The sequence below is a fragment of the Meles meles genome, chromosome 1 (genome assembly GCF_922984935.1).
Source record: "Meles meles chromosome 1, mMelMel3.1 paternal haplotype, whole genome shotgun sequence".
Classification (NCBI taxonomy): Eukaryota; Metazoa; Chordata; class Mammalia; order Carnivora; family Mustelidae; genus Meles; species Meles meles.
In genome coordinates this window covers 117,588,869-117,614,651 of record NC_060066.1, presented here as the reverse complement: position 1 = coordinate 117,614,651, position 25,783 = coordinate 117,588,869, and the positions used below count along the sequence as shown (strand labels likewise).

Here is a 25,783-nt window from a genome sequence, read left to right as displayed (position 1 = left end):
CCAATACTATGAATGTAATTAATGACAATGAGTTGTACACTTAATAATGGGTGAAATAGCAAAACATGTTAAATACTTTTTCAATAATAAAAGTTAAAAAAAATAAGCAACATGCCAATAGATTAAATCTTTAAAAAAATAAATAAAAATTTAGGGCGCTTGGGTGGCTCAGTGGGTTAAAGCCTCTGCCTTCGGCTCAGGTCATGATCCCGGGGTCCTGGGATTGAGTCCCGCATCGGGCTCTCTGCTCAGGGGGGAGCCTGCTTCTTCCTCTCTCTCTGCCTGCCTCTCTGCCTACTTGTGATCTCTGTCAAATAAATAAAATCTTTAAAAAATAAAAATAAAATAAAAAGTTAAACAATAGCAACATGTTCAAAAGTTTGTGTGGCAAACAATACCACCAAAAAATTGAAAGACAATCTGCAAATAGGATACATGCAAATCAGAAATGAAAATATACTATCCAGAACGTACAAAAACTGACAATAATTTCAAGTAATCCAAGTAAACAATGAGCAAAAGTCATTTCTTCAAACATTTCTTCAAAGAAGGCATACAAATACAATAAGCATGAGAAGCCGTTCAGCATCCTTAGCCATCAGGAAAATACAAGTCAAAACCACAATGAATATGACCTTCAACCCACCAGAATGGCTCTAATTTAAAAAGATGTAATAATGGTACAGCCACGGGCCCCTGGGTGGCTGAGTCAGTTAAGCATCTGCCTTCAGTTCAGGTCATGATCTCAGGATCCTGGGACCAAGTCCTGCACTGGGCTCCCTGCTTGGTAGGGAGTCTGCTTCTCCCTCGCCCTCTGCCCCTCCCCCTGCTCCTGTGCATGCTCTGTCAAATAAATAAATAAAATCTTTAAAAAAATAATATATACCACATAATCTAATAATTCCACCACTAGGTATTTACCCAAAGAAAACAAAAACACTAATTGGGAAAAGATAGATGCACCCCTATGTTTACTGCAGTATTACTTACAATAACTAAAATACAAAAGCAACCCAAATGTCTGATAGACGAATGGATAAAGAAGATTTGGCATGTGCGCGTGCGTGCACACACACACACAAATATTACTCACTCATAAAAAAGGATAAGATCTTTCCATTTACAACAACATGAATGCACCTAGAGGGCATTATGCTAAATGAAAGAAGTCAAACAGAGAAAGACCAACACCATATGATTACACTTACTGTGTAATCTAAAAAACAAACAAAAAGGCAGAATCAAACCTATAAATACAGAGACCAAAGTGATGGTTGCCAGAGGGGAAAAGGATGGGGGGGGTCAGGCAAAATGGGTGAAGGGAAGCAAAAGAATACAGGCTTCCCCATTATGGAATGCGTACGTCACAGGTATAAATGACATTATGGAATGAATAAATCACTGGAATAAAAGATACAGCACAGGTAACAGTTAACAGTATTGTAGTAGGTAGCTACATTTGTGGTGAGTACAGCATAACCTAAAACTTGCTGAATTACTAGGTTATACAACTGCAAACTAACGTAATGTATGTCAACTATACTCAAATTAAAAAATAAGACATAATAACTGTTGGCAAGATTACAGAAAAATTGAAACCCTCATACACACTGCTGATGGGAATATAAAATGGTAAAGCCACGTTGTAAAGTTTTGGCAGTTCCTCAAAAAATGAAATGTAGTTACTGTATAACCCAGAAATTCCACTCCTAGATATATATACATACACACATACATACACACACACAAAAAGATAAAAACATATGTTTATGCAAAGCCTTGTAGAAAAAAAATGTTCACAGCAGCATTATTCGTTAAGAGTCAAAAAAGAGAAACAATTCAAATATCCACCAACTGATAAATAGGTAAATAAAATATGGTATAGACATAAAATGGAATATTATTCAAGCCTAAAAAAAAAATGTACTGACACACTACAGCCATGTCTGAACTTTGAAAACTTTGTGCTAAATGAAAGAAGCAAACCACAAAAGAACACACATTCTTTCTATGATCCCATTTATATAAAATGTCCAGAACAGGCAAATCTGTAAGGACAGAAAGTAAATCAATGGTTGTCTGGGGGATGGTAGTGAGGGTAAACAGGGAATGGCCACTAATGGGTATAGGGTTTCTTAAGGGGGTAATAAAAATGCTCTAAAATTGACTGTGGTTGCTCAACTCCATGAATACACTAAAAACAGCTAAACTGTATACTTCCAATGTATGAATTACATGCTTTGTGAATTATATTTCAATAAAGTCCTTACATATTTCTAATGAGTGGCTCCATTAGCATCAGATCAAAGAGATTTCAGGAAAAAAAACAAAAGATCATCTCCAAGATACATTTTTTTTTAATTAGAAAGACAGCGAGCACACAAGCAGGGGTAGAGGCAGAGGGAAGGAGAAGCAGACTCCCCACTGAGCAGGGAACCTGATGGGGGGCTCGATCCCAAGACCCTGGGAACATGACCTGAGCCGAAGACAGACGCTTAACGGACCAAGCCACCCAGGCCATCCCTCCAAGATACATTTTAAATGAAAAAATTAAAAGTTGCCATTTACACAAAATAATTTTTATTCATACTTGTATAGGGTCAGGTCTTTATTCACAGCAGTTATATTCTATGAAGTTGATACAAAAAACCAAATTACTGAATACTGAATCATCACTAGGGTACATACAGGGTTAGATTCCTATATGCCTCTGATCCCAAGATTTTTATCAACCAATTAACATATAAGCTTGTTTTATGTATATTTCTGTTTAAACACACTTTAATATATATACTTAGTTCACTAACACTGAATTCAGCTAATAGCAGTATAACGCCAATCACAATATATAAGGCTTATACTTAAGATGTATTTTCTCCATAAAGCACACATAGACTTCTTGAAGGTAGGAATACTAAAGCACTTTAGCTTTATGCTTGGGGGGTCATTTTAAACAGTGAAATCACCAACAAAAAGCACTAAAATGAGAAAAACAGCACACAATAAACCACAAGAAGGATATTAGTTTCCAATCCGAGAACTGAAAGGCCACACCACCACCTTGTTCTACCTCACTTGTGGTAAAGTATATACAGAATTTGCCATTTTAACCATTTTCATGTATCCAGTTCTGTAGCATTAATTACATCCACAATGTTGTGCAATCACTACCACCACCAAAATGTTTTCCAAAGTGGCAGCACCATTTAACATTCACACCAGCAATGTATAAGAATTCAAATTTCTCCGATTCCTTGCCAACACTTTCTGATTTATTAGAGCCATTGTTGTAGATGTAAAGGGGTATTTTGTAGTTTTGGTTTACAACTCTAATAACTAATGATCTTGAGCATATTTTTTTTTAAAGATTTTATTTATTTATTTGACAGAGAGAGATCACAAGTAGGCAGAGAGGCAAGCAGAGAGAGTGAGTGAGAGGGAAGCAGGCTCCCTGACGAGCAGAGAGCCCGATGCGGGACTTGATCCCAGGACCCTGAGATCATGACCCGAGCCGAAGGCAGTGGCCCAAACCACCGAGCCACCCAGGCGCCCCTGATCTTGAGCATATTTTTATCTGCTTATTGGCCACGTGTTTAGCTTCTTCGGAGAACTGTCGACTCAAATCTTTGGGTCATTCTATTGGAGTCTTTGTCTTTATTGTTAGGTTGTAAGTATTCTTTATGGATTCTAGGTACTGGACTCTTCTGATATATAACCAAGAAACACCTTCTCCCATTTCAACTTCTTGAAAATATTCTTTGATGTACAAAAAATATTTCTAAGATTTAATTTATTTATTTGACAGAAAGAGAAAAAGAGAGCACCAGCAGGGGGAGCAGCAGAGGGAAAGGGAGAAGCAGGCTCTTTGCTGAACAGGGAGCCCCAATGCAGGGCTTGATCCCAGGACCCTGGGATCATGACCCCAGCCGAAGGCAGCTGCTTAACCAACTGAGTCACTTAACCAACTGAGCCATTCAGATACCCCTGATGTACAAAATTTTAATTCTGATGCGGTACAATTTGTCAATTTTTGTTGTTCATGACTTTAGTAGCATATCTGAAAATCTGCCAAATCCAAAATAATGAAGATTTAGTCCTACGTTTTCTTTTAAGAGTTTTATGGGTTTAGCTTTTATATTTATATTTTTAATCCATTTGGAGTAAATTTTTTTATCTGGTATGAGGAAGGAGTTGAACTTCATTCTTTTTTTTTTAATTTTTTTTTTAAGATTTTATTTTATTTATTTGACAGAGAGAGAGATCACAAGTAGGCAGAGAGGCAGGCAGAGAGAGAGGAGGAAGCAGGCTCCCTGCTGAGCAGAGAGCCCCATGCGGGGCTCGATCCCAGGACCCTGAGATCATGACCTGAGCCGAAGGCAGCGGCTTAATCCACTGAGCCACCCAGGCGCCCCTGAACTTCATTCTTTTCCATGTGGGAAACCCACTGTCCCAACATCATTTGTTGAAAAAAACTCCTTTCCCCCACTGAATGGATTTGGCAACCTTGTCAAACATTATTTGATTGGGAGAGGGGGAGGGGGCTATGGACATTGGGGAGGGGAGGCGAACCATAAGAGACTATGGACTCTGAAAAACAACCTGAGGGTTTTGAAGGGTCAGGGGTGGGAGGTTGGGGGAACAGGTGGTGGGTGATGGGGAGGGCACGTTTTGCATGGAGCACTGGGTGTTGTGCAAAAAGAATGAATACTGTTACGCTGAAAAAAAATAAATAAATAAATAAAAAAAAAAAAAGAAATATTGATAATTCAAAAAAAAAAAAAAAAAAAAAACCATTATTTGGATGGGGTGCCTGGGTTGCTCAGTTAAACATCTGCCTTCTGCTCAGGTCATGATCCCAGGGTCCTGGGATGGAGCCCCACATCAGGCTACTGCTTCTCTCCCTCTGCCTGGCACTCCCCCTGCTTGTACACTTGTTTTCTCACTCACCCTGTCAAATAATTAAAAATCTTTAAGGGAAAAAAAAAAATCAGGGGCACCTCGGTGGCTCAGTGGATTAAGCCTCTGCCTTCGGCTCAGGTCATGGTCTTGGGAGTCCTGAGATCCAGCCCCGCATCGGGCTCAGCAGGGAGCCTGTTTCCCCCTCTCTCGGACTGTCTCTCGCCTACTTGTGATCTCTCTCTCTGTCAAATAAGTAAATAAAATCTTTAAAAAAGAAAAAAAAATCATTTGGATAAGGGCATCTGCGTGGCTCAGTTGGTTAAGCAACTGCCTTCAGCTCAGTCATGATCCCTGGGTCCTGGGATAAGAGCCCCAGATCAGGCTCCCCACTCAGCAGGGAACCTGCTTCTCCCTCTCTCTCTGCTGTTCCCCCCTGCTTGTACTCTCTTGGTTTCTCTCTGTCAAATAAATAAAGTATTTTTTAAAAATTATTTAGATACACTGGAAGAAAAAATATTAACGCATGTTATATGTTGGAGGAGATAGGAACTGAATGAGGACAAAGAGTGGGAGGGAGACTTTTCACTATTTAATTCTGTATACTTTAACTTGTGAGCCATGTGAAAGTACTACTTATTCAAAAACCAAATTAAATTCCGGATTTAAAAACACAATTATCTGGCAAGCCACAGAACAGGATGTATATCTGACAAAGGATTCATGCTTAGAATATATAAAGAATTCTACAAAAGCGCTGGAGAAAAGGCAGATAGCCCACAGGACAAAAACACAGGTACAACTTGAACAGGCACATCATAATAAAAGATATCGAGAGGCCAATAAACATAAAAAAAGATGTTTAATTTTACTGATCATCAGGGAAATGCAAATTAAACTATGTTCTACCACTACACACCCATAAGAATGGCTAAAATGATAAAGACAGGTAATACCAGGTACTATTAGTAAAGGTATATAGCAACGAAAATCTCAAACACTGCTGGTAGAAGAATAAACTGATACAATCACTTCAGAAAACTGGCAATATCTAGTAAAGCCGAACTTATGTGCAGCTTTTTTATGACATAGCATGTCCACTCTAATATAATAACCAAGAGAAAATGTGTGCATATATTCAAAAGATACGTTAAAAGTGACTCAGTCAGTTAGTGTCAGGCTCCTGGTTTCAGCTCAGGTCAGGATCTCAGGGTTGTGGGATCCAGCACCGCCTCAGGCTCAGCACTTAGTGCAGTCTGCTGAGATTCCTTTCTTCACCCTCTCCCTCCACTCCTCCCCACCCTGTACACACGCTCTCTCTCAAATAAATAAAATCCTTACCAAAAAAATCTTTTTAAAGAGAGATGTTAAAGTAGAGCTTCATTAACACATTCATAGTAGTTAAAAATTAGGGGTGCCTGGGTGGCTCAGTCAGTTAAGTGTCTGCCTTCAGCTCAGGTCATGATCCCAAGGTCCTTGGATCAAGCCACTGGGACCAAGGCCCACAACAGGCTCCCTGCTCAGCAGGAAGTCTGCTTCTCTGCCTCCCAACCGCCCCATGGCTCATGCTCTTTCTCTCTCAAATAACTAAAAGATTTTTTAAAAAGTAAAAAACTGGGGCACCTGGGTGGCTCAGTGGGTTAAGCCTCTGCCTTCTGCTCAGGTCGTGATCCCACGGTCCTTGGAAGGAGCCCCGCATTGGGCTCTCTGCTAAGCGGGGAGCCTGCTTTCTCCTCTCTCTTTCAGCCTGCCTCTCTGCCTACTTGTGATCTTTGTCAAATAAATAAAATCTTTAAAAAAAAAAAAAAGAGTAAAAAACTATAACATATTGTATCAACTATAATTTAAAAGAAACTATAAACTATAAACAAATGCCCATTAACATTTGAATGGGAAAATAAATTAGTATATTCCTACAAATGCTGTGAAGACAATGAATAAAGTACATTCACAAGCAACGCAAATTATCTCATAATGTTCACCAAACACACAAACTGGTACATATTGCTTAGTTCCACTTAAAGTTTAAAAACAGGCAAAATTTTCCTACAAAGCTGTGATCACCAACCAGTACCAGCATGGTACTGGCATAAAAACAGACACATAGACCAGTGGAACAGAGTAGAGAGCCCAGATATGGACCCACAACTCTATGGTCAAATAATCTTCGACAAAGCAGGAAAAAATATACAGTGGAAAAAAGACAAGTCTCTTTAGACTTCATTGACCCACAACTCTATGGTCAAATAATCTTCGACAAAGCAGGAAAAAATATACAGTGGAAAAAAGACAAGTCTCTTTAGACTTCATTAGACAAGTCTAAATGGTGCTGGGAAAATTGGACAGCTATATGCAGAAGAATGAAACTCGACCATTCTCTTATACCATACACAAAGATAGACTCAAAATAGATAAAAGACCTCAACGTGAGACAGGAATCCATCAGAATCCTAGAGGAGAACATAGGCAGTAACCTCTTCGATATCAGCCACAGCAACTTCTTTCAAGATATGTCTCCAAAGGCAAAGGAAACAAAAGCGAAAATGAACTTTTGGGACTTCATCAAGATTAAAAGCTTCTGCACAGCAAAGGAAACAGTCAACAAAACAAAGAGACAACCCACAGAATGGGAGAAGATATTTGCAAATGACAGTACAGACAAAAGGTTGATATCCAGGATCTACAAAGAACTTCTCAAACTCAACACACACAAAACAGATAATCATATCAAAAAATGGGCAGAAGATATGAACAGACACTTCTCCAATGAAGACATACAAATGGCTATCAGACACATGAAAAAGTGTTCTTCATCACTAGCCATCAAGGAGATTCAAATTAAAACCACATTGAGATACCACCTGACACCAGTTAGAATGACCAAAATTAGCAAAACAGGAAACAACGTGTGTTGGAGAGGATGTGGAGAAAGGAAAACCCTCTTACACTGTTGGTGGGAATGCAAGTTGGTGCAGCCACTTTGGAGAACAGTGTGGAGATTCCTCAAGAAATTAAAAATAGAGCTTCCCTATGACCCTGCAATTGCACAAGGATACAGATGTAGTGAAAAGAAGGGCCATCTGTACCCCAATGTTTATAGCAGCAATGGCCACGGTCGCCAAACTGTGGAAAGAACCAAGATGCCCTTCAGTGGATGAATGGATAAGGAAGATGTGGTCTGTATACACGATGGAGTATTATGCCTCCATCAGAAAGGATGAATACCCAACTTTTGTAGCAACATGGACGGGCCTGGAAGAGATAATGCTGAGTGAAATAAGTCAAGCAGAGAGAGTCAAGTATCATATGGTCTCACTTATTTGTGGAGCATAACAAATAACATGGAGGACATAGGGAGATGGAGAGGAGATGGGAGCTGAGGGAAATTGGAGGGGGAGGTGAACCATGAGAGACTATGGACTCTGAAAAACAAACTGAGGGTTTTGGGGCGGGGGGGAGTTGGTGGAGCCAGGTGGTGGTTATTAAGAAGGGCACATATTGCATGGAGCACTGAGTGTGGTGCAAAAACAATGAATTTTGTTATGCTGAAAAGAAATTAAAAAAAAAAAACAGGCAAAATTAATCTGGTGTTAAAAAGTAGATCAGGGCCATTCAGCTAGCTCAGTCAGTAGAGCATGTGACTTGATTTCAGGATTGTGAGTTCAAGCCCCACCTTAGACGTGGAGATTGCTTAAAAACAAAATCTTTAAAAAAAAAAAAAAAAGGAATGCAAGATTATAGGTAGTGACTGGAAGAGGATAGGCAGCTTATAAGGTGCTAGCAATGTACTATTTCTCATTCTGGCCGCTGGGTTTATACAAGTGTGCTTCCTCTACATGTATTCAATCACTGAACTACATACTTCAGAATTTTAAACTTTAGTTTATGTGTATTTAAACTGAATATTCATTTTAAAAATTACATATACGGGGCGCCTGGGTGGCTCAGTGGGTTAAGCCGCTGCCTTCGGCTCAGGTCATGATCTCGGGGTCCTGGGATCGAGTCCCACATCGGGCTCTCTGCTCAGCAGGGAGCCTGCTTACCTCTCTCTCTCTCTCTGCCTGCCTCTCTATCTACTTGTGATCTCTCTCTGTCAAATAAATAAAAAAAAAAATAAAAAAATAAAAATCTTAAAAAATTACATATACTGTTAAAAATATATTAGTCTCCTGGGACACCTGGGTGGCTCAGTGGGTTGAGCTTCTGCCTTTGGCTCAGGTCATAATCCCAGGGTCCTAGGATCAAGGCCCATATCAAGTTCCCTGCTCAGCGGGAAGTCTGCTTCTCCCTCTCTTATGTTATTTATGTAACAAAAGAAAATAAACTTCCACAGTTTTTATTCACAAAATTCAAAATATAATAATCATAAGGAAATTTAATAAGCTTAGCATTATTTAGTCAACAGTAAAGAAACAAGTTAAGGTTTTTTGTAATACAGGTCTAAAGAATTAACAAAATGCTTTTTGGAAGTTATCATGTTGCTTAACTGTGAGGATTTAATTAACTTGCCAAAAGTAAAAGGGTTTCCTTGCCTGGCTAACCAATATCACTCAATAAAGATTTTATTTATGTGACAGAGAGCGCGAGAGAGAAAGCGAGCACAAAGCAGGGGGAGCGGCAGAGGGAGAGGGAGAAGCAGGCTCCCCGCTGAGCAGGGAGCCCAACATGGGGCTCAATCCCAGAACCCTGAGATCATGACCTGAGCTGAAGCCAGATGCTTAAGCAACTAAGCCACCCAGGCACCCCTCATTTCTTTATTTTTAAGAAATTCTGCCATAATAAGATACTCCATTTAAAATTTTCTGATTTCCCCATCCATTGCTTTCCTACGAGTTGGGAATGTCATGACAAGTACTTGGTCTGCTTTTGTCCACATATGTACACTTTTAGTTGAGCTACAGGTGAGCTACTACTATTTTATAGTAGTAAAATAAACACTTTGCCATCTAATTGGAAACAAAATAACACACACTCTACTGTGTCTTTAAAGTGTGACATTTGACGGACGCCTGGATGGCTCAGTCAGTTAAGAGTTTGCCTTCTGCTCAGGTCATGATCCCAGGGTCCTGGGATCGAGTCCCAAATCCGGCTCCCGCCTGCTGCTCCCCCTGTTTTGTGCTTTCTTTCACTGACAAAATAAATAAAATCTTAAAAAAAAATGTGTGACATTTTGAAATCTACTTTTCTTGTTCAAAATGATAGGTATGCAAATGAAATTTAAAAAGATTTTTTTATGGGCCACCTGCGTGGCTTAGTGGGTTAATAAGCCTCTGCCTTCAACTCAGGTCATAGTCTCAAGGTCCTGGGATCGAGCCCCCACATCGGGCTCTCTGCTCAGCAGGGAGCCTGCTTCCCCCTCTCTCTCTGCCTGCCTCTCTGCCTCCTTGTGATCTCTGTCTGTCAAATAAATTTTAAAAACCTTAAAAAAAATTTTGTGTGTGTCATGCAACAGCCACACATATGCCTAACAAGTTGTAACTGCATCACTGCAATTCGTAGTGCACCACACAGAAGCACAAAGCAATGAGTACACATAGTCCTTGTCACTAGTCATTTGCCACTGCAGTGTGAAAGCAGTTAGAAAATAAACACTCAGCTGTGTTCCAAAAATTTTATTTATAAATGCAAACTTCATATAACTTTCACATGTCATAAAATATTCTTTTGATTTTTTTCCAAACACTTAAAAATGTAAAAATCATTCTTAGCTCATCAGTCATACAAAAACAGGCAGCAGGTTAGATCTGGCCCTTCCACCATAGTTTGCGTCTTGTTCTAAAGTGAAGTGCAGGGGCGCCTAGGTGGCTCAGATGGTTAAGCGTCTGCCTTCAGCCCTCAGGATCCTGGGATCGAGCCCCGCATCAGGCTCCCTGCTCAGCAGAAAGCCTGTTTCCCCCTCTCTCTCTGCCTGCCTCTGCCTACTTGTGATCTGTCAAATAAATAAATAAAATCTTTAAAAAAAAAAAAAAGGGTGAAGTCCAACCATTAACAAACACAGAACCCTCAATCAGAATTGTAGTGCCTCACTCAAGCAGGAAGAGAACCAAGGATTATCCACTGAAGAAGCCTCGAAGAGGGGCACCTGGGTGGCTCAGTGGATTAAGCCGCTGCCTTCGGCTCGGGTCATGATCGCAGGGTCCTGGGATGGAGCCCCACATCGGGCTCTCTGCTCAGCAGGGAGCCTGCTTACCCCTCTCTCTCTGCCTCTCTGCCTGCTTGTGATCTCTCTCTGTGTCAAATAAATAAAATCTTTAGGAAAAACAAAAAACAAAAAAGAAGCCTCTAAGACAAAGATATCAAGGAAAAGTTAAAAAATAAAGTCAAGGAGGTCTTTCAGAACATCAGTTGAAGAAGAAAACAAAGAGAAGGAAGACCTAAGAAAAAAGACAGGAGAGAGTATGACCCCCTCAAAGGCTAACATCCAAACAGTAACAGTTCCAGAAAAGAGTAGAGGGAGAGGAAAAGGAGGGATCCTTATTAAAAAAAAAAAAAAAATTAAAGTTTAAAATTTGGGGGGCTTCTGGAGGGCTCAGTCATTAAGCATCTGCCTTTGGCTCAGGTCATGATCCCAGGGTCCTGGGATCAAGCCCCGCATTGGGCTCCCTGCTCAGCGGGGAGCCTTCTTCCTCCTCTCCCACTCTCCCTGTTTGTGCTCCCTCATTCTCACTGTGTCTTTTTCTGTCAAATAAATAAAATTAAAAAAAAAATAAAGTTTAAAATTTTGTTACTATAAATAAAGATTATGAGACTAACAGAAAAAGCACAGTAAACTTTTTAAAAAACAATAAAAAAAGGAGGGAAAATAATCAATAGAGACACACGCTATATTTAAGAACAAGGATGGGGCCCCTGGGTGGCTCAGTCAGTTAGGTGTCTGCCTTCAGCTCAGGTCATGATCCCAGGGTCCTTGGATCCAGCCCCAAATCGGGGTCCCTCCTTGGCAGGGAGTCTGTTTCTCCCTCTGCCTTCCCCCCTGCTCATACTCTCTCTCTAATGAGTACTTTTTTTTTAATAAAAATTAAAAAAAAAAAAAAAAAAAAAAGAAGAAGAACAAGGATAAACAGATACTAAAAGGATCCAGATGGCACTGTCAGTGGAGCATATTAACTCTATCTAGGGGTCACGAATTCAAGCCCCACACTGGGTATAGAGATTACTTAAAAATTTAAAAAAAAAAAAATTTTTGAGGGGGGGACGCCTGGGTGACTCAGTGGGTTAAAGCCTCTGCCTTCAGCTCAGGTCATGATCTCAGGATCCTGAGATCGAGCCCCGCATCGGGCTCTCTGCTCAGCGGGGAGCCTGCTTCTCTCTCTCTCTCTCTCTGCCTACCTCTCTGCCTACTTGTAATCTCTCTCTGTCAAATAAATAAATAAAATTTAAAAAAAAATTTTTTTTTGTTTAAATCTTTAAAATTCCAGGAAGAGGTAAATAAAACAAACAAAACCCAACTGGGGTCATACAAAGAAGCAAAATCAGACCAGTAGTATCACCAACAATGATTTCTTAAAATATTAGAAAAGAGTTCATCTTCAAAGTTCTGAGAAAAAAAAAATCTTTTAACCTAAAATTTCATATCCAGTCAAGCTCCCATTTAAGTAGAATAAAATAAAAAGAACATTGGGAGCCTGGGTGGCTCAGTCAGTTAAGCACCTGCCTTCGGCTCAGGTCATGATCCCAAGATCCTGGGATAAGAGCCCCACATCAGGCTCCCTGCTCGGTAGTGGCCAGCTTCTCCCTCTCTCTCTGCCTGCTGCTCCCCCTGCTTGTGCCTGCGGTCTCTCTGTCAAATAAATAAATAAAATCTTTAAAAAAATAAAAGAGAATATCAAAATGCAAAGGTTGGGGGCCACCTGAGAGCCTCAGTCGAGTATCTCCAACTCTTGGTTTTTGGCTCAGGTCATGATCTGAGTAGTCTTGAGATCCAGTCCTGCATCTGACTACAAGCTCAGCAGGGAGTCTGCTTGAGATTCCCTTTCTCCCTCTGCCCCTCCCCCACTTCCATCTCAAATAAATAGATAAATCTTAAAAAAAAAAAATGCAAAGGCTCCAGGCACCTGGATGGCTCAGCTGGTGTAGGGTGCAACTCCTGATCTTGGGGTTGTGGGTTCAAGCCCCATGTTGAGTATAGAGATTACTTAAAAATAAAATCTTTTATTTTTATTTATTTTATTTTTTAAAGATTGTTATTTATTTATTTGACAGGCAGAGATCACAAGCAGGCAGAGAGGCAGGCAGAGAGAAAAGGAGGGGAAGCAGGCTCCCCACTGAGCAGAGAGCCTGATGCGGGGCTCAATCCCAGGACCCTGGGATCATGACCTGAGCCGAAGGCAGAGGCTTTAACCCACTGAGCCACCCAGGTGCCCCTAAAAATAAAATCTCTTAAAAAAAAAAAAAGCAAAGGCTCAAAAATTTTATTCTCAACTATCTTTCTTAGGATGAAGAAACAGGGAACAAACAAAGGAGGAAAACATGAGAGGCTAGGGTATGATACGGTAATTAAAACCAAGACACTTAGGGGGCGCCTGGGTGGCTCAGTGGGTTAAGCCGCTGCCTTCCGCTCAGGTCATGATCTCAGGGTCCTGGGATCGAGTCCCGCATCGGGCTCTCTGCTCAGCAGCGAGCCTGCTTCCCTCTCTCTCTCTGCCCGCCTCTCTGTCTACTTGTGATCTCTCTCTGTCAAATAAATAAATAAAATCTTTAAAAAAAAAAAAAAAAAAAGGACACTTAGGCTTGAATAATTATACCCTTAGTTGGAAAGGTGCATAAGCAAATAATAATAGTAAAAATTAAAAAAATAAATAAACCTTAGAGCATCTTGGTGGCTCAGTAGGTAGGGAGTCTGCCTTCAGTTCAGGTCATGATCCCAGTGCCCAGCTTTACATTCTCAGGGAGTCTGCTTCTCCCTCTGCCCCTGTTCCTGTGTGCTCTCTCTCAATCACTCTCTCTCAAATTAACAAATATTTTTAAAATAAAATAAAATAAATCTGATCAATAACCTAGAAATTAAATTGTCTGTCACTGCCTGGGTTCAAAGGAAGGAAAATTTTCTCCTGAGAATTTCCAAATACAGGTAAGCCTATAAAGCAAAGTACACCCTAAATCAACATCTGGCAGTTCTAAGAAATGTGAAACTAAAAACTAACTTGTGATTTTGCATTGGTGGCACCTCACAGAAGCAAAGACAAAATACTCTTCGGAGACTGGTTCCCACAAACCAGGTCTGGCAAGTTTCATAAACAACATAGCCCTGGTAAACATGCTCACAGTCCCAAACTATAAAACACTGGTAGACACCACCTACTATGATCAAGAGTAAGAAGAATCAGGGCGCCTGGGTAGCTCAGTTGGTTAAGCAAATGCCTTCCACTCAGGTCATGATGCTGGAGTCCTGGGATCAAGTCCCACATCAGGCTCCCTGCTCGGCGGGGAGTCTGCTTCTCCCTCTGACCCTCTCCCCTCTCATGCTCTTTCTCTCACTCTCTCTCAAGTAAATAAATAAAATCTTAAAAAAAAAAAAAAAAGAGTAAGAAGAACCAAGCAGTAGTAAAATAATACCTCAAGAATAAGAATCACATGATTCTAAAATGTGTAAGAGCAGGGCACTTGGGTGGCTCAGTTGGTTAAGCATCCCACTCTTGCCTTCGGCTCAGGTCAAGCCGTGGGAGATCCAACCCCACGTCCGGCTCTGCCCTTAGCAGAGTCCGTTTCAGATTCTTACTCCCTCTCCCTCCACCTTTGTTCCTTCCTACTTGCTGTGTGTGTGTGTCTCTCTCTAAAAATAATTTTTTTTAAATGTGTCAAAGCAAAAAGTCAACATCAGTGAAGATCTTGAAGATGAACAAGGTATATGAAGAAGAGAGTGAAATTACCTAAATGAATAACAAAGCTTATTGCTTATTATAAAGCTACAGTAAAAGGGAAAAAATAGAGGGAAAAAAGTCAAGTGTATTAGTTATCTATTGCTGCATAACAAATTACCCTCAAACTTAGTGGCTTAAAACAATACATCATCTCACAGTTTCTTTGAGTCAGGAATTTGGGAGTGACTTGGCAAGTAGTTCTGGCTCAGGGCCTCTAACAAGGCCGCAGTGATAATGTAAGCCAAAACTGCAGTCATCTGAAAACCTGACCATGCTAGAGAATCCACTTCCAAAGTGGCTCATTCACATGATTAGCAAATTGGTGCTGGATGTTGGCAGAAGGCCTCAGTTCCTATCCACTTGGGCCTCTTTACAGGATTGCCACAGTGTCAACTGTTTTCATCTAGAACAAGGGAACCAAAGAGTGAGGAAAAGGTTGTGTGCCTTTAATAACCTAGCTTCAGAAGTCACGTTTAATTCTACCGTATTCTCTTGGTCACCCAGAGCAGTTCAGAGTCACTATAGTGGAGACTCTAGAATGTGATACCAGAAGAGAGGAACACTGGGGCCATCTTGGAGGCTGGCTACCACACCAATCCATAGTAGGCTTAGAATAAATCTTCAATTTACATAATCAACGAAGGATCAGTATACAGAATTTATCAAAATCCTTGTAAATCAAAATTTTTTTAAATGTGAGCAAGCTAAAGAAAAACAGAAGGCATAAAGACAAATAATTCACAAAAGTGCAATATAAATTGCATGTAATAAGCATTCAAAAAGTATTATTCGTTAGTACCATATAATTCCTGCTATTTACCTATCCCTAAGTCATAGGCTTCAAACATTTTCCTAAGAATGATACATCTAATGTTCATTCAAACCATGGTTTTCTTTTTTCCCCACTTCCATTTGGGACTAATGTCCATTCCAGAAGCTGGCTAGGCAGAGACATTCAGTTTCTGGCCACAACACAGTCATAGGTACATATCGAACACCATGAACCCAACTCTGAACCTGGCCTCAGGAAAGTAAAGTGATAGATCTTAGTCAACCCGTCATAAATATGAAAAAATAAAATAATATAAAATCAGCAGACTTATAGTGAGCTCTTTAAAAAATGTCAACTTCAGTTACTCAGTATGAACATAAGAATTTGCCACCTTCCACTAGCCTATGATCTGACATTCTTCCCAACAACTACATTATCATTTTCTTATTGTCCTTCTTTGGTCTCAGGATCTGTTTTATGCTATTACATTACTGAGGATCTCACAGAGTTTTTGTTTAGATGGGTTTATCCATCAATATGTACAATATTAGAAATAAAAACTGAGAATTTTAGAATATTAATATTGTAATAGTTGATAACATTTCATTTTATTAAAATTAAAGGGTCTGTTAGTTCATGTAAAAATAAAACCACTGCATGTTTAAACAACAATTTTATGAGAAATAACTACATTTTCCAAAACAAAAAGGTTTTGGTTAAGGGTGTCATTGTTTTTACATTTTTTTTAATCTCTTTAATGTCCCGTTTAATTAATATATTCAGATCACTGAATATATGCTTTTGCATTTAATCTGTTGTGACAGACTGTTTTATTAAAGAATATGAAGAGAAAAGTTATGCATTTTATTTTAAGATTTTTTATTTATTTGACAGACAGAGATCACAAGTAGGCAGAGAGGCAGGGGAAAGCAGGCTCCCTGCTGAACAGAGCCCCCCGATGCGGGACTTGATCCCAGGACCCTGAGATCATAACCTGAGCCAAAGGCAGAAGCTTAACCCACTGAACCACCCAGGCACCCCAAGCTATGCATTTCTTAAAAGGGAAGACTATTTTAATGGCCTTTTCAAACAACAATGTGGAAATGTGGATATTCTTTGATTATAATACAAATTTAAAGAGTGGGGCACCTGGCTGGCTCAGTTGGCAGAGCATGTGATTCTTTTTTTTTTTAAGATTTTATTTTTTTGACAGAGAGAGAGCACTAGGGCGCACAACTGCGCACAGGTAGGAGGAGCAGCAGGCAGAGGGACAGAGAGAAGCAGGCCCCCAATGGAGCAGCAAGCCTGATGCAGGACTTGATCCTAGGGCCATGAACTGAGCCAAAAGCAGAGACACTTAACCAACTGAGCCAAAAAGGCACCCAGAGCATGCGATTCTTAATCTCAGTATCATGAGTTTGAGCTCATGCTGAGCATGGAGACTACTTAAAATTTTTAAAATATGTGTGTATAGGGGCACCTGGGTGGCTCAGTTAGTTAAAGCCTCTGCCTTTGGCTCAGGTCATGACCCCAGGGTCCTGGGATCCAGCCCCACATCGGGCTCTCTGCTCAGCAGGGAGCCTGCTTCCCCCTCTCTCTGCCTGCCTCTCTGTCTACTTGTGATCTCTGTCAAATAAATAAATAAAATCTTAAAAAAAAAGTGTGTGTATATAAATATATGTATATGTGTATATAATGTGTATATATATGTATATATAATGTGTGTGTATATATATAAAAATAAAGTATATATTTTTTTCTTTTCTTTTTCAGAGTTTGTATGTATATGAGCAGAAGGGTGGGGAGGAGCAGAAGGGAAAAATCTTTTTTTTTTTTTTTTTTTTTTATTTGACAGAGAGAGCAAGAGAGCACAAGCAGGCAGAGCAGCAGAGGGAGAGGGAGAAGCAGGCTCCCCACTGAGCAGGAAGCCCATGCGGGCCTTGATCCCAGGACCCTGGGATCATGACCTGAGCCAATGGCAGCTGCTTATCCAACTGAGCCACCCAGGTGCGCCAGGGAAAAAGAATCTTAAGCAGGCTCCACACACAGCTCAGAGCCAGACATGGGGCTCAATCTCACAACCCTGAGATCATGACCTGAGCCAAAATCAAGAGTTGGATCCTTAACTGACTGAACCCCCCCCAAGCTTCCCTAAAGTATATTTATTTCTTAAATGTCAGGAGAAATTATTAACTTTAACTACTCCCTTACATTAAAATCTACTGGTCTGCTTTATGTTTTACACTTTGAATCTCTTTCCTATGCATGATTTTGTAACACAGTGCACTGCATTGGTCAACTAGTCATATGGAAAATACCGTTCACTGTGTAGAGCTTCTAAATGTTGACATTTCATTGCATATTATCAAAAACAAAACAAAACAAAAAACTGAGGGTGCCTGGGTGGCCCAGTCTGTCAAGCACCTGCCTTTGGTTCAGGTCATGATCACAGGGTCCTGGGAGGCCGGGGAGGGGTGTCACTGCTGGGCAGATAGCCTGCTTCTCCCTCTCCTGCTCCCCTTGTTTGTGCTCGCTCTCTGTCAAATAAATAAATAAAATCTTTTTAAAAAACTGATACTTTCCTACACTACCAATCTCATCAGAAAAGCCTTTAAATACTGAGAAGCTATCAAACTTATAGCTGCACATACAAGTTTTTTTCAAAATTCTAATTTTCATTTAAAAACTCAATTTTTTTATCACTGGCAACATATATCAGTTATTTCCCTTGAATTGACAGGCTCAATTCAGTGATTTTTGAGAAAATGGCTGCCAAACACACGTCTGAAAACCATAGCTCGTCAATCACTGTTTCAAGTAAAAGTTATTTTCCATGAAAATAAAGAAGTTAATTCAGCTTGGAATTCAAACAACTTTACAAGTACTTTCTTTTTTATACTTTAGTCTGCAGCAAAAGCATTTTATGCACATTTCCCATTCCATCACACAGAATTATTAAAAATCAAGATTCAATAAAATGTCCTAATGCTTCATCAAAGACAAATGAAACTAGAGCATTTTTCGCTGTTTTGTTTTTACTCTAAGTGTATGGTGGTGAAGATACAATGACTTTTACCATGGTTTGGAGGCACTATCTTAATCCCTGGGAAGGTGCCAGCAGTTTTACACATCACTGCTTTCACATCACTAATATAAGCATCAAAACAGTGAATAAGGCAAATAATGAGTAAGTATTATTATGAAAATAGTTAACTTTGCCCATGTCTCAAGGCATATGAGAGTAATCCCCTCAAGATTCTAAGGACCAACTTTGAGAATCACTACTTTAAGGTATTCTCATTTAGTGTCTGCTAAGAATATAGATAAGGAAATAAAAACCAGTTAGATTCTTCTAAAATTTTTGATGTACAGATAGTAGACCTCATAAAGACAGGTCTTACAACATTAGTTCACAAGTTTTCACACTATAAATTTTAAGTAGCTGGCGAGATTTGAACGCAAATGACTTTGTCAGGTGTGCTATATATATTATTAGATGACAGAAAAGCCTAGAAAAATACCAACAATTTACCTTCCTTCCTCTTCTTTCTGCTTACTGAATACAGGTAGTCATAAAGACAACTGGAAAACAACAGAAATCATAGTTTGGGGGGTCTTACCATGTGCCAGGCACTATATGAAGCACTTTACAATTATTGACTCATTGAATTCTCACAATAACACTATGCAGTAGGTGTAAATATTACTCTCAACTTACAGACGTTAAGTAACTTATTCACAGACGTTCAAATAGTAAAAGGTGAAGCTCAAAAATGAATTCAGGTACTCTCTTAAATTGTGTGCACTTAACCAACCACTAAAGTATTTCAGTTTTAACACATCTTTTTTTTTTTTTTAAAGATTTTATTTATTTACTTGACAGAGAGAGAAAGACATCACAAGTAGGCAGAGCAGCAGGCCCAGAAAGAGAGAGGGGAAAGTAGCCTCCCTGCTGAGCAGAGAGCCTGATGCAGGGCTCCATCCCAGGACCCTGAGATCATGACCTGAGCTGAAGGGAGAAGCTTAACCCACTGAGCCACCCAGGCACCCCAGTTTTAACACATCTTTAATGGATGCTTGCTGATGACTATATTATCATTCAAAAACTCAAGCCTGTTTACGTAAATAGGTCATCAGAGAAAGTAGGACCTAAAAAAATCCCAAATAGATAAGCCACAGAATTAGCAAACTGCCATATAATATATATACAATCCTGGGCAAGAATTTTTAAGGGCTCAAATAGACAACTCCCCAGGGTGGCTCACCATGCTCCGTGATAAAACACAGAACTATTCTCAGAAAGTGTTCTTCACACTACACCCAGAGGTATCCCTTACCACTTATCCCATTTAAGGTTGCCATCTCAGACTTTTCACAACAAGTTGAAGATTCAGAAATAGAATTTTTCCATGCTGATTCTTCCATCATTTCCCACAAATAAGAGTATTAAAGTGATGTACATACAGAAAGCTGGCATAAAAGACAATACAATCATAGAATTTTACAGGATAGGAACTCAAACTGTTCATACTGAAGAGGACCTGAAGAGGCTGTAAAGTGCTTTACCCGATGTTACAGAGCCAATTAACAACAGAACACAATGCAAGTTACTCTCAATCCAGTTCTTTATGCATAAAACCATGCTGTCTTGATGTGCCCTACTATGAAGGTCTCATTCCTTTCAAAAGTTCATTTGAGAGTTTGTTCAGAGGCATCAATACAAATTTGTATTTTTATTACAAGATCTATACACACACTATACATTACAGATCTATACACACCCACTACTGACAGCTATTTGAACTCAACCTAAAACAGAATTTTTTAAAAGTCACAAAGCATTTTTAAAAGCTTACTGTTGAGATTCAACAAGTATTAACTGATTTATCTATTTTTATTTTCCAAACACTTCAGCAGTAAATAGACCAGCCTTTCTTGTCAAAATATCTAAATCCAGGGATGCCTGGGTGACTCAGTTGGTTAAGTGACTACCTTCTGCTCAGGTCATGATCCTGGAGTCCTGGGGTCGAGTCCTGCAACAGGCTCTCTGCTCAGCAGGGAGTCTGATTCTCCCTGACCCTCCCCTTCTCCTGCTCTCTTTCTCTCAAAGAAATAAAATCTTAAAAAAAAAAAAAATCTAAATCCATGTTTCTCAAAGTATAGTTGGTACCAGAATCAGAGTCACATGAGATACGTGTTAAAAAATGAGATTCCTAGGGATGCCTCGGTGGCTCAGTCTGTTAAGCATCTGACTCTTGATTTCAGCTCAGGTCATGATCTCAAGGTCGGGGGATCAAGCCCTGAACTGGGCATCAGATGCTGCATGCAGTCTGCTTGAAATTCTCTCTCTTCCTCTCCCTCTGCTCCTCCCCTTGCTCTCATGGGCACTCTCTAAAATAAATGAATAAATGAATAATGAATAAAATGAATAAATAAAATCTTTAAAAAAAAATGAGATTCCTAGTATCATGCCCAAATCAACTGTTTCTGAAATTCCCAAAATGGCATTTTTAAAAGTTCTCCAGGTGATTCTTATTCACTCAAAAGATACTGAATATTTGCTCTACAATATTCTAGTAGGAAACAGATAAACGAGTAAATAAAAACAAAACATTTTAAATTTTAGCTGTACTGTAAAGAAAAAAAGATAGTAAGTAACAGAGTGACCTGGGGGACTACTTTAAAAATAGCCAGGCACCGGATTTTCAGGGTGATGAAAATACTCTGTATGATATTATAATGATGGATACATGTCATTATACATTTGTCCAAATCCACAGAATGTACAAACGCTAAGAGTGAGCACTAATGTAAACTACGGACTTTGGCTGATTATGATAGGTCAATGTAGGTCCATCAACTATGACAAATGTACTATTCTGGTGGGAGATATTCATACTGGGGGAGGCTGTGCATGTGTGTAGATAAATGGGAAATCCCTATATCTTCCTCTAATTTTGCTAAGCCTAAAACTACTCTAAAAATAAAGCCTTAAAATTTTTTTTTAAAAAAGGAAAGTCAGGGCGCCTGGGTGGCTCAGTGGATTAAGCCGCTGCCTTCGGCTCGGGTCATGATCTCAGGGTCCTGGGATCGAGCCCCGCATCGGGCTCTCTGCTCCGCAGGGAGCCTGCTTCCTCCTCTCTCTCTGCCTGCCTCTCTGCCTACTTGTGATCTCTCTCTCTGTCAAATAAATAAATAAAATCTTCAAAAAAAAGGAAAGTCAGAGGCCTTTCTAAGGAGGCAACATCTGAAGTGAGGAACCCTTCACTAAAGAAAAGTGGTACTTAAACTTAGTGTGCATCAAAATCACCTGAAGGACTTGTTAAAACAGACGGCTGGTCAGAAGGTCTGGAGTGGGCCCAAGAATTGCATTCCTAACAAGATCGCAGATGATGGTGATGCTGCTGGTCCAGAAACCACACTTGGGAGAACCACTGATCTAGAAGGAACAGCTAAAAAGTGTGAATAACTTTGGTAACAGAAAAAAGGCCAGTTAGTAGGAAGGGTAATGCACTTGTCATTGTTTCAAAACCACTTAACATGTTGACTTAAGTTACCAGTTATGACTCCCTAGACCAGAGAAGGAACCAGTGTTCCATAATACCTTACATTTCCCAGTTTATAAAAGTACTTTCCCATTTATTATTTCATTTGACTTAGTGAGATATAAGTAAAGGACTATTAGCTACATTACAGAGATAAACCGAGGCGCAGAAACATTAAAAACTTCCTTCACAGAAAACAACTGGCAGAACTGTGTCCCTTGACCCCAAACACAGTGCTCTTCTAGAACAGCATGCTTACTTTTTTTAAAGAGCAAAGCAAAGGATACATACAGGAGTTAATACTGACAAATTATTTTCTAGACTCCCTATCTAAAACTATGGTGACTTCCAGAATTAATTTGTTTTAGGTACTGACTGGAAAGCAACATTACCTTAAAATGACAATATTTAGTCCCATCTACTTACTGCTCCTAGTGCAAAAACAAAGAATGGAGAATGAAGAGCGAATTCAGACTATTACTCTCTCTCTCTCTTGCATAAATACCAAGGAGCCAATTTCATAACCTCAAGTCCCTCAGACACATCAGTCAAACACAATTTTCATCTTGTGTCCTCTCTAAATCTCTCACCTAATCCAGGGTCCCACAAGAACACTGAATCCCACACATCCTACTATACTCATGAGGCCATGAGCAGTGAGTCATACACCCATTATGCACCCTCTATACACCCATTATCACTTAGTATGTTCAACATCAATCAAATCCTTATTCTTAACCTAACACTCTTACCTGTATCTCAATAATACTTCAAACCCAAAACATCCATAACTGAAATTATATCTTCCTTCTACCACACACACACACACACACACACACACAGGGCTTCTGTTCTTGAATTCGTTTATTTACATTAATAGCACTGCCAACCATCAAACAAGAAACTTGGAACTCAGCCTAGACACATCTGTCTGCCCCACACCAATCTTGACACCCCCATCCACATTCCCATGGCCACTAAGAATTAGTTACTACTACTAATTAATTAGCTGCCTTTTCATTAATAACTACCATGTACTAGTCATTTTACACACTTCATTCCATCAGTAACCCCATGAGGTAGGTAATTTTGTCCTTATTCCACAATTGAAAAAGCTAAGGCTAAGAAAAATTAATCTGTCCAAATCACAAGCGGGAGATACAAAGCAGACATCCAAACTCAAATGCATCTCACAAAGTCCATACCTTTTCCCCATACCAAAATATTTCCTTCTTTAAAACCTCTGACCAGTCATTTATTAATTCCAAATGCTCTTTTCTTTATATTACTGTCAAGATTCCCCTCCTCCAGCCCTGCCTCCCCTTACCCTTCAATATGCCCCCAAGTGATCTCATTGGATCACAAATGTGATCCTTTTATCCTCTTGATAAAAAAGTCCTTCAGGGGGGCGCCTGGGTGGCTCCGTCATTAAGCATCTACCTTTGGCTCAGGTCATGACCGGGGTCCTGGGATCGAGCCCCACATTCACTTATCCCCACATTCACTTATCGAGCTCACAGCTCCCAGGAAGCCTGCTTCTCCCTCTCCCACTCCCCCTGCTTGTGTTCCTGCTCTCACAGTTTCTCTCTGTCAAATAAATAAAATCTATTAAAAAAAAAAAAAAGAGCCCTTCAGGGATTCCTTTTAGTCTACACTGTACAAGATATACTTTACAGGATGAATCCCAAACCCTTTAGCACAGGTCAGCCACCCTTTACCTGCAGTGGCAAATTTCAAGAGTTTTGAAATTTTAAAGTTTTTCATAAATTTACAACAAAACCCACCCTGAATTGTGGCAAGTTATTTATGTCTACCCCATTAGTGGGATATTTGTACGTTTCACCACTACAGGAACATTTATGTGTTTGATAATGACTAGTTAACCTTTAGCTCCAAGGATGTGTAAAGTACCCTGTGCCCTGAAAACTCCCCAATCCAGTGAGCAACTCACCCTTCAAGAAACCTTCTCAAGGGTTTCCTTTTCAATGAAATTCCCCTGACCTTCTCTTGATTTGTCACAACCACTGTACCATGTACCCACCGCCACTGCCGCACGCTGGGTATGTGTTTCACCTATACGATTATGAATGAGCTCTTCACTCAGTATTTTACTCAATCCTAGCACACTGTCTGGAACACTAGGGACTCATTAATGTACAATGAAACCCAGCTTCTCTGAATCCCAATTCCCTTCAAAGTTCATTTCTCCTTCACCCCTGAACCTTTGGATATTTCCCTAAGCATGCAGGCCCTTCAAAGCTATTTTCGCGTCCGGAGTTCCTCCGTCCCAATGTCACCCTAAAATTACTTTCCACCAGACAGCTTCTCTCAGCCCCAAACTCTCCAATACCCTTTACCCTCCTCTGTTTAGTTCCTAGTCCTTTTCTCCCCTAGCCTCGAACAGGTCAAGTCCTTCCCTCCAAAGCAATTCGTCCTCACAGCCCTTACCGCTTACCGACTCCCTCAACACCTCTCGCGCTACAGGCCTTTTCTACCACAACACTCCTCCAGAGAGGTTTCCCAGACCCTCTCTCCTCCCTCGGTCCGAGTCCACCAACTCTGGAACCTGCGCTCGGCCGTAGTCCACGCCTTCCCGGCCAGTACCCGCACACCCCAAACCTCCAGTGCAGCCGGTGTCCCCTCCCCCAGCCTCTCGCCGCCGGCACCCCTCCCTTCACCCTCCCCTTATCTCCAGCGGTCCACCTTCTCTGGAAACTGTCCCGAGGCCGTGTCTTTCATCTCTTAGACCCCTCGGAATCGCGTCGTTCCAAGCAGCACCGGGCCCGAGCACCTCCGTCCCCAGATCGTCCTCCGCCCCGAAAATCTCCTTCGGCCCAGACCTCGGGCAGGGCCTCCCGCTCACCTTGCTGGATGTCGCCGTTGCTGCCCCCCGGGATGGACACGCTGAGCTGGCGCTCCGGCTCCGGCAGGCAGCGCAGGCAGAAGGAGTGAAGGCAGGGCAGCAGCTTGGGCTCCGCCTCACGCCGGCTCTGCAAGCTCTGCTGACACACGGCGCAGGTGTCCAGGAGCGAGGCTGGCGGTCCAGGAGGCGGCCCCGCCGACGGACCCGGAGCGGGAGCCGAGGCTGGAGCTGGGGCCGGCGTCGATACCGCACCCCCGGGAACTCCAGGGCCCACTGAGGCCGCAGGGGCTGAGGCAGCCGGGGCCGAGCCAGAGGAGGCCGCGGACACCCCCCCGTCGTCGGGCCCGGCCGCGCCGCTCTCCGCGCCCGCCCTGCCGCCTTCCTCCTCCTCCTCCTCTACCAGCACCGCGGCGAGAGGCGGCTCCGCCTCCTGCGCCGCGGGCCCGGCGGCCCCGGCAGTTACCGGCGCGCTACCGCTGCCCCCGCCGCCGCTCTCAGCCTCGCCGCCGCCTTTGTTTTCCGCCATGTTTTCCTCTTTGAACCCGCCGGACCGCCCCGCGCCGCCCGCCGCCCGCGCCGCCGCCGCCGCCGCCGCCGCCCCCAGCCCCAGCCGCAGCCGCAGCGAGAGCGGCAGCCGAGAGCGAGCAAGCGAGCGAACGAACGAGAGCGCGCGCGCACGCGGCGCCCCCGCCCTCGCGTCGCGCGGCTGAGGGAGGGCGGGCACGGTGCGCGCACGTACGCACGGCGTCCTCCTGAGGGAGGCGGGAACTTGGGGCGCCAGCCGGGATCGTCCCCGCCTCCGCTCCCGACCTCTGGCTCTGCGGTGTGGGGTCCACGCTGCCTCTGC

The 25,783-nt window shown here is 41.5% G+C and overlaps 1 protein-coding gene across 3 annotated transcripts in view; it reads right to left on the bottom strand.

Annotated features, from left to right (window-relative positions):
• The window catches only part of TRIM33 (tripartite motif containing 33), a 130,331-nt gene extending 104,766 nt beyond the window's left edge, over positions 1-25,565 (bottom strand). For 2 of the 3 annotated variants that reach the window (XM_046006946.1, XM_046006947.1), the window contains exon 1: positions 24,937-25,564. In XM_046006946.1, coding sequence (XP_045862902.1) covers positions 24,937-25,462 — 526 coding nt within the window. In that variant the 5' untranslated portion in view covers positions 25,463-25,564. Of the gene's footprint in view, positions 1-24,936 lie in introns of all 3 variants that reach the window. The other variant, XM_046006948.1, reaches the window with a different exon arrangement.
• Positions 25,566-25,783: the final 218 nt, after the last annotated feature.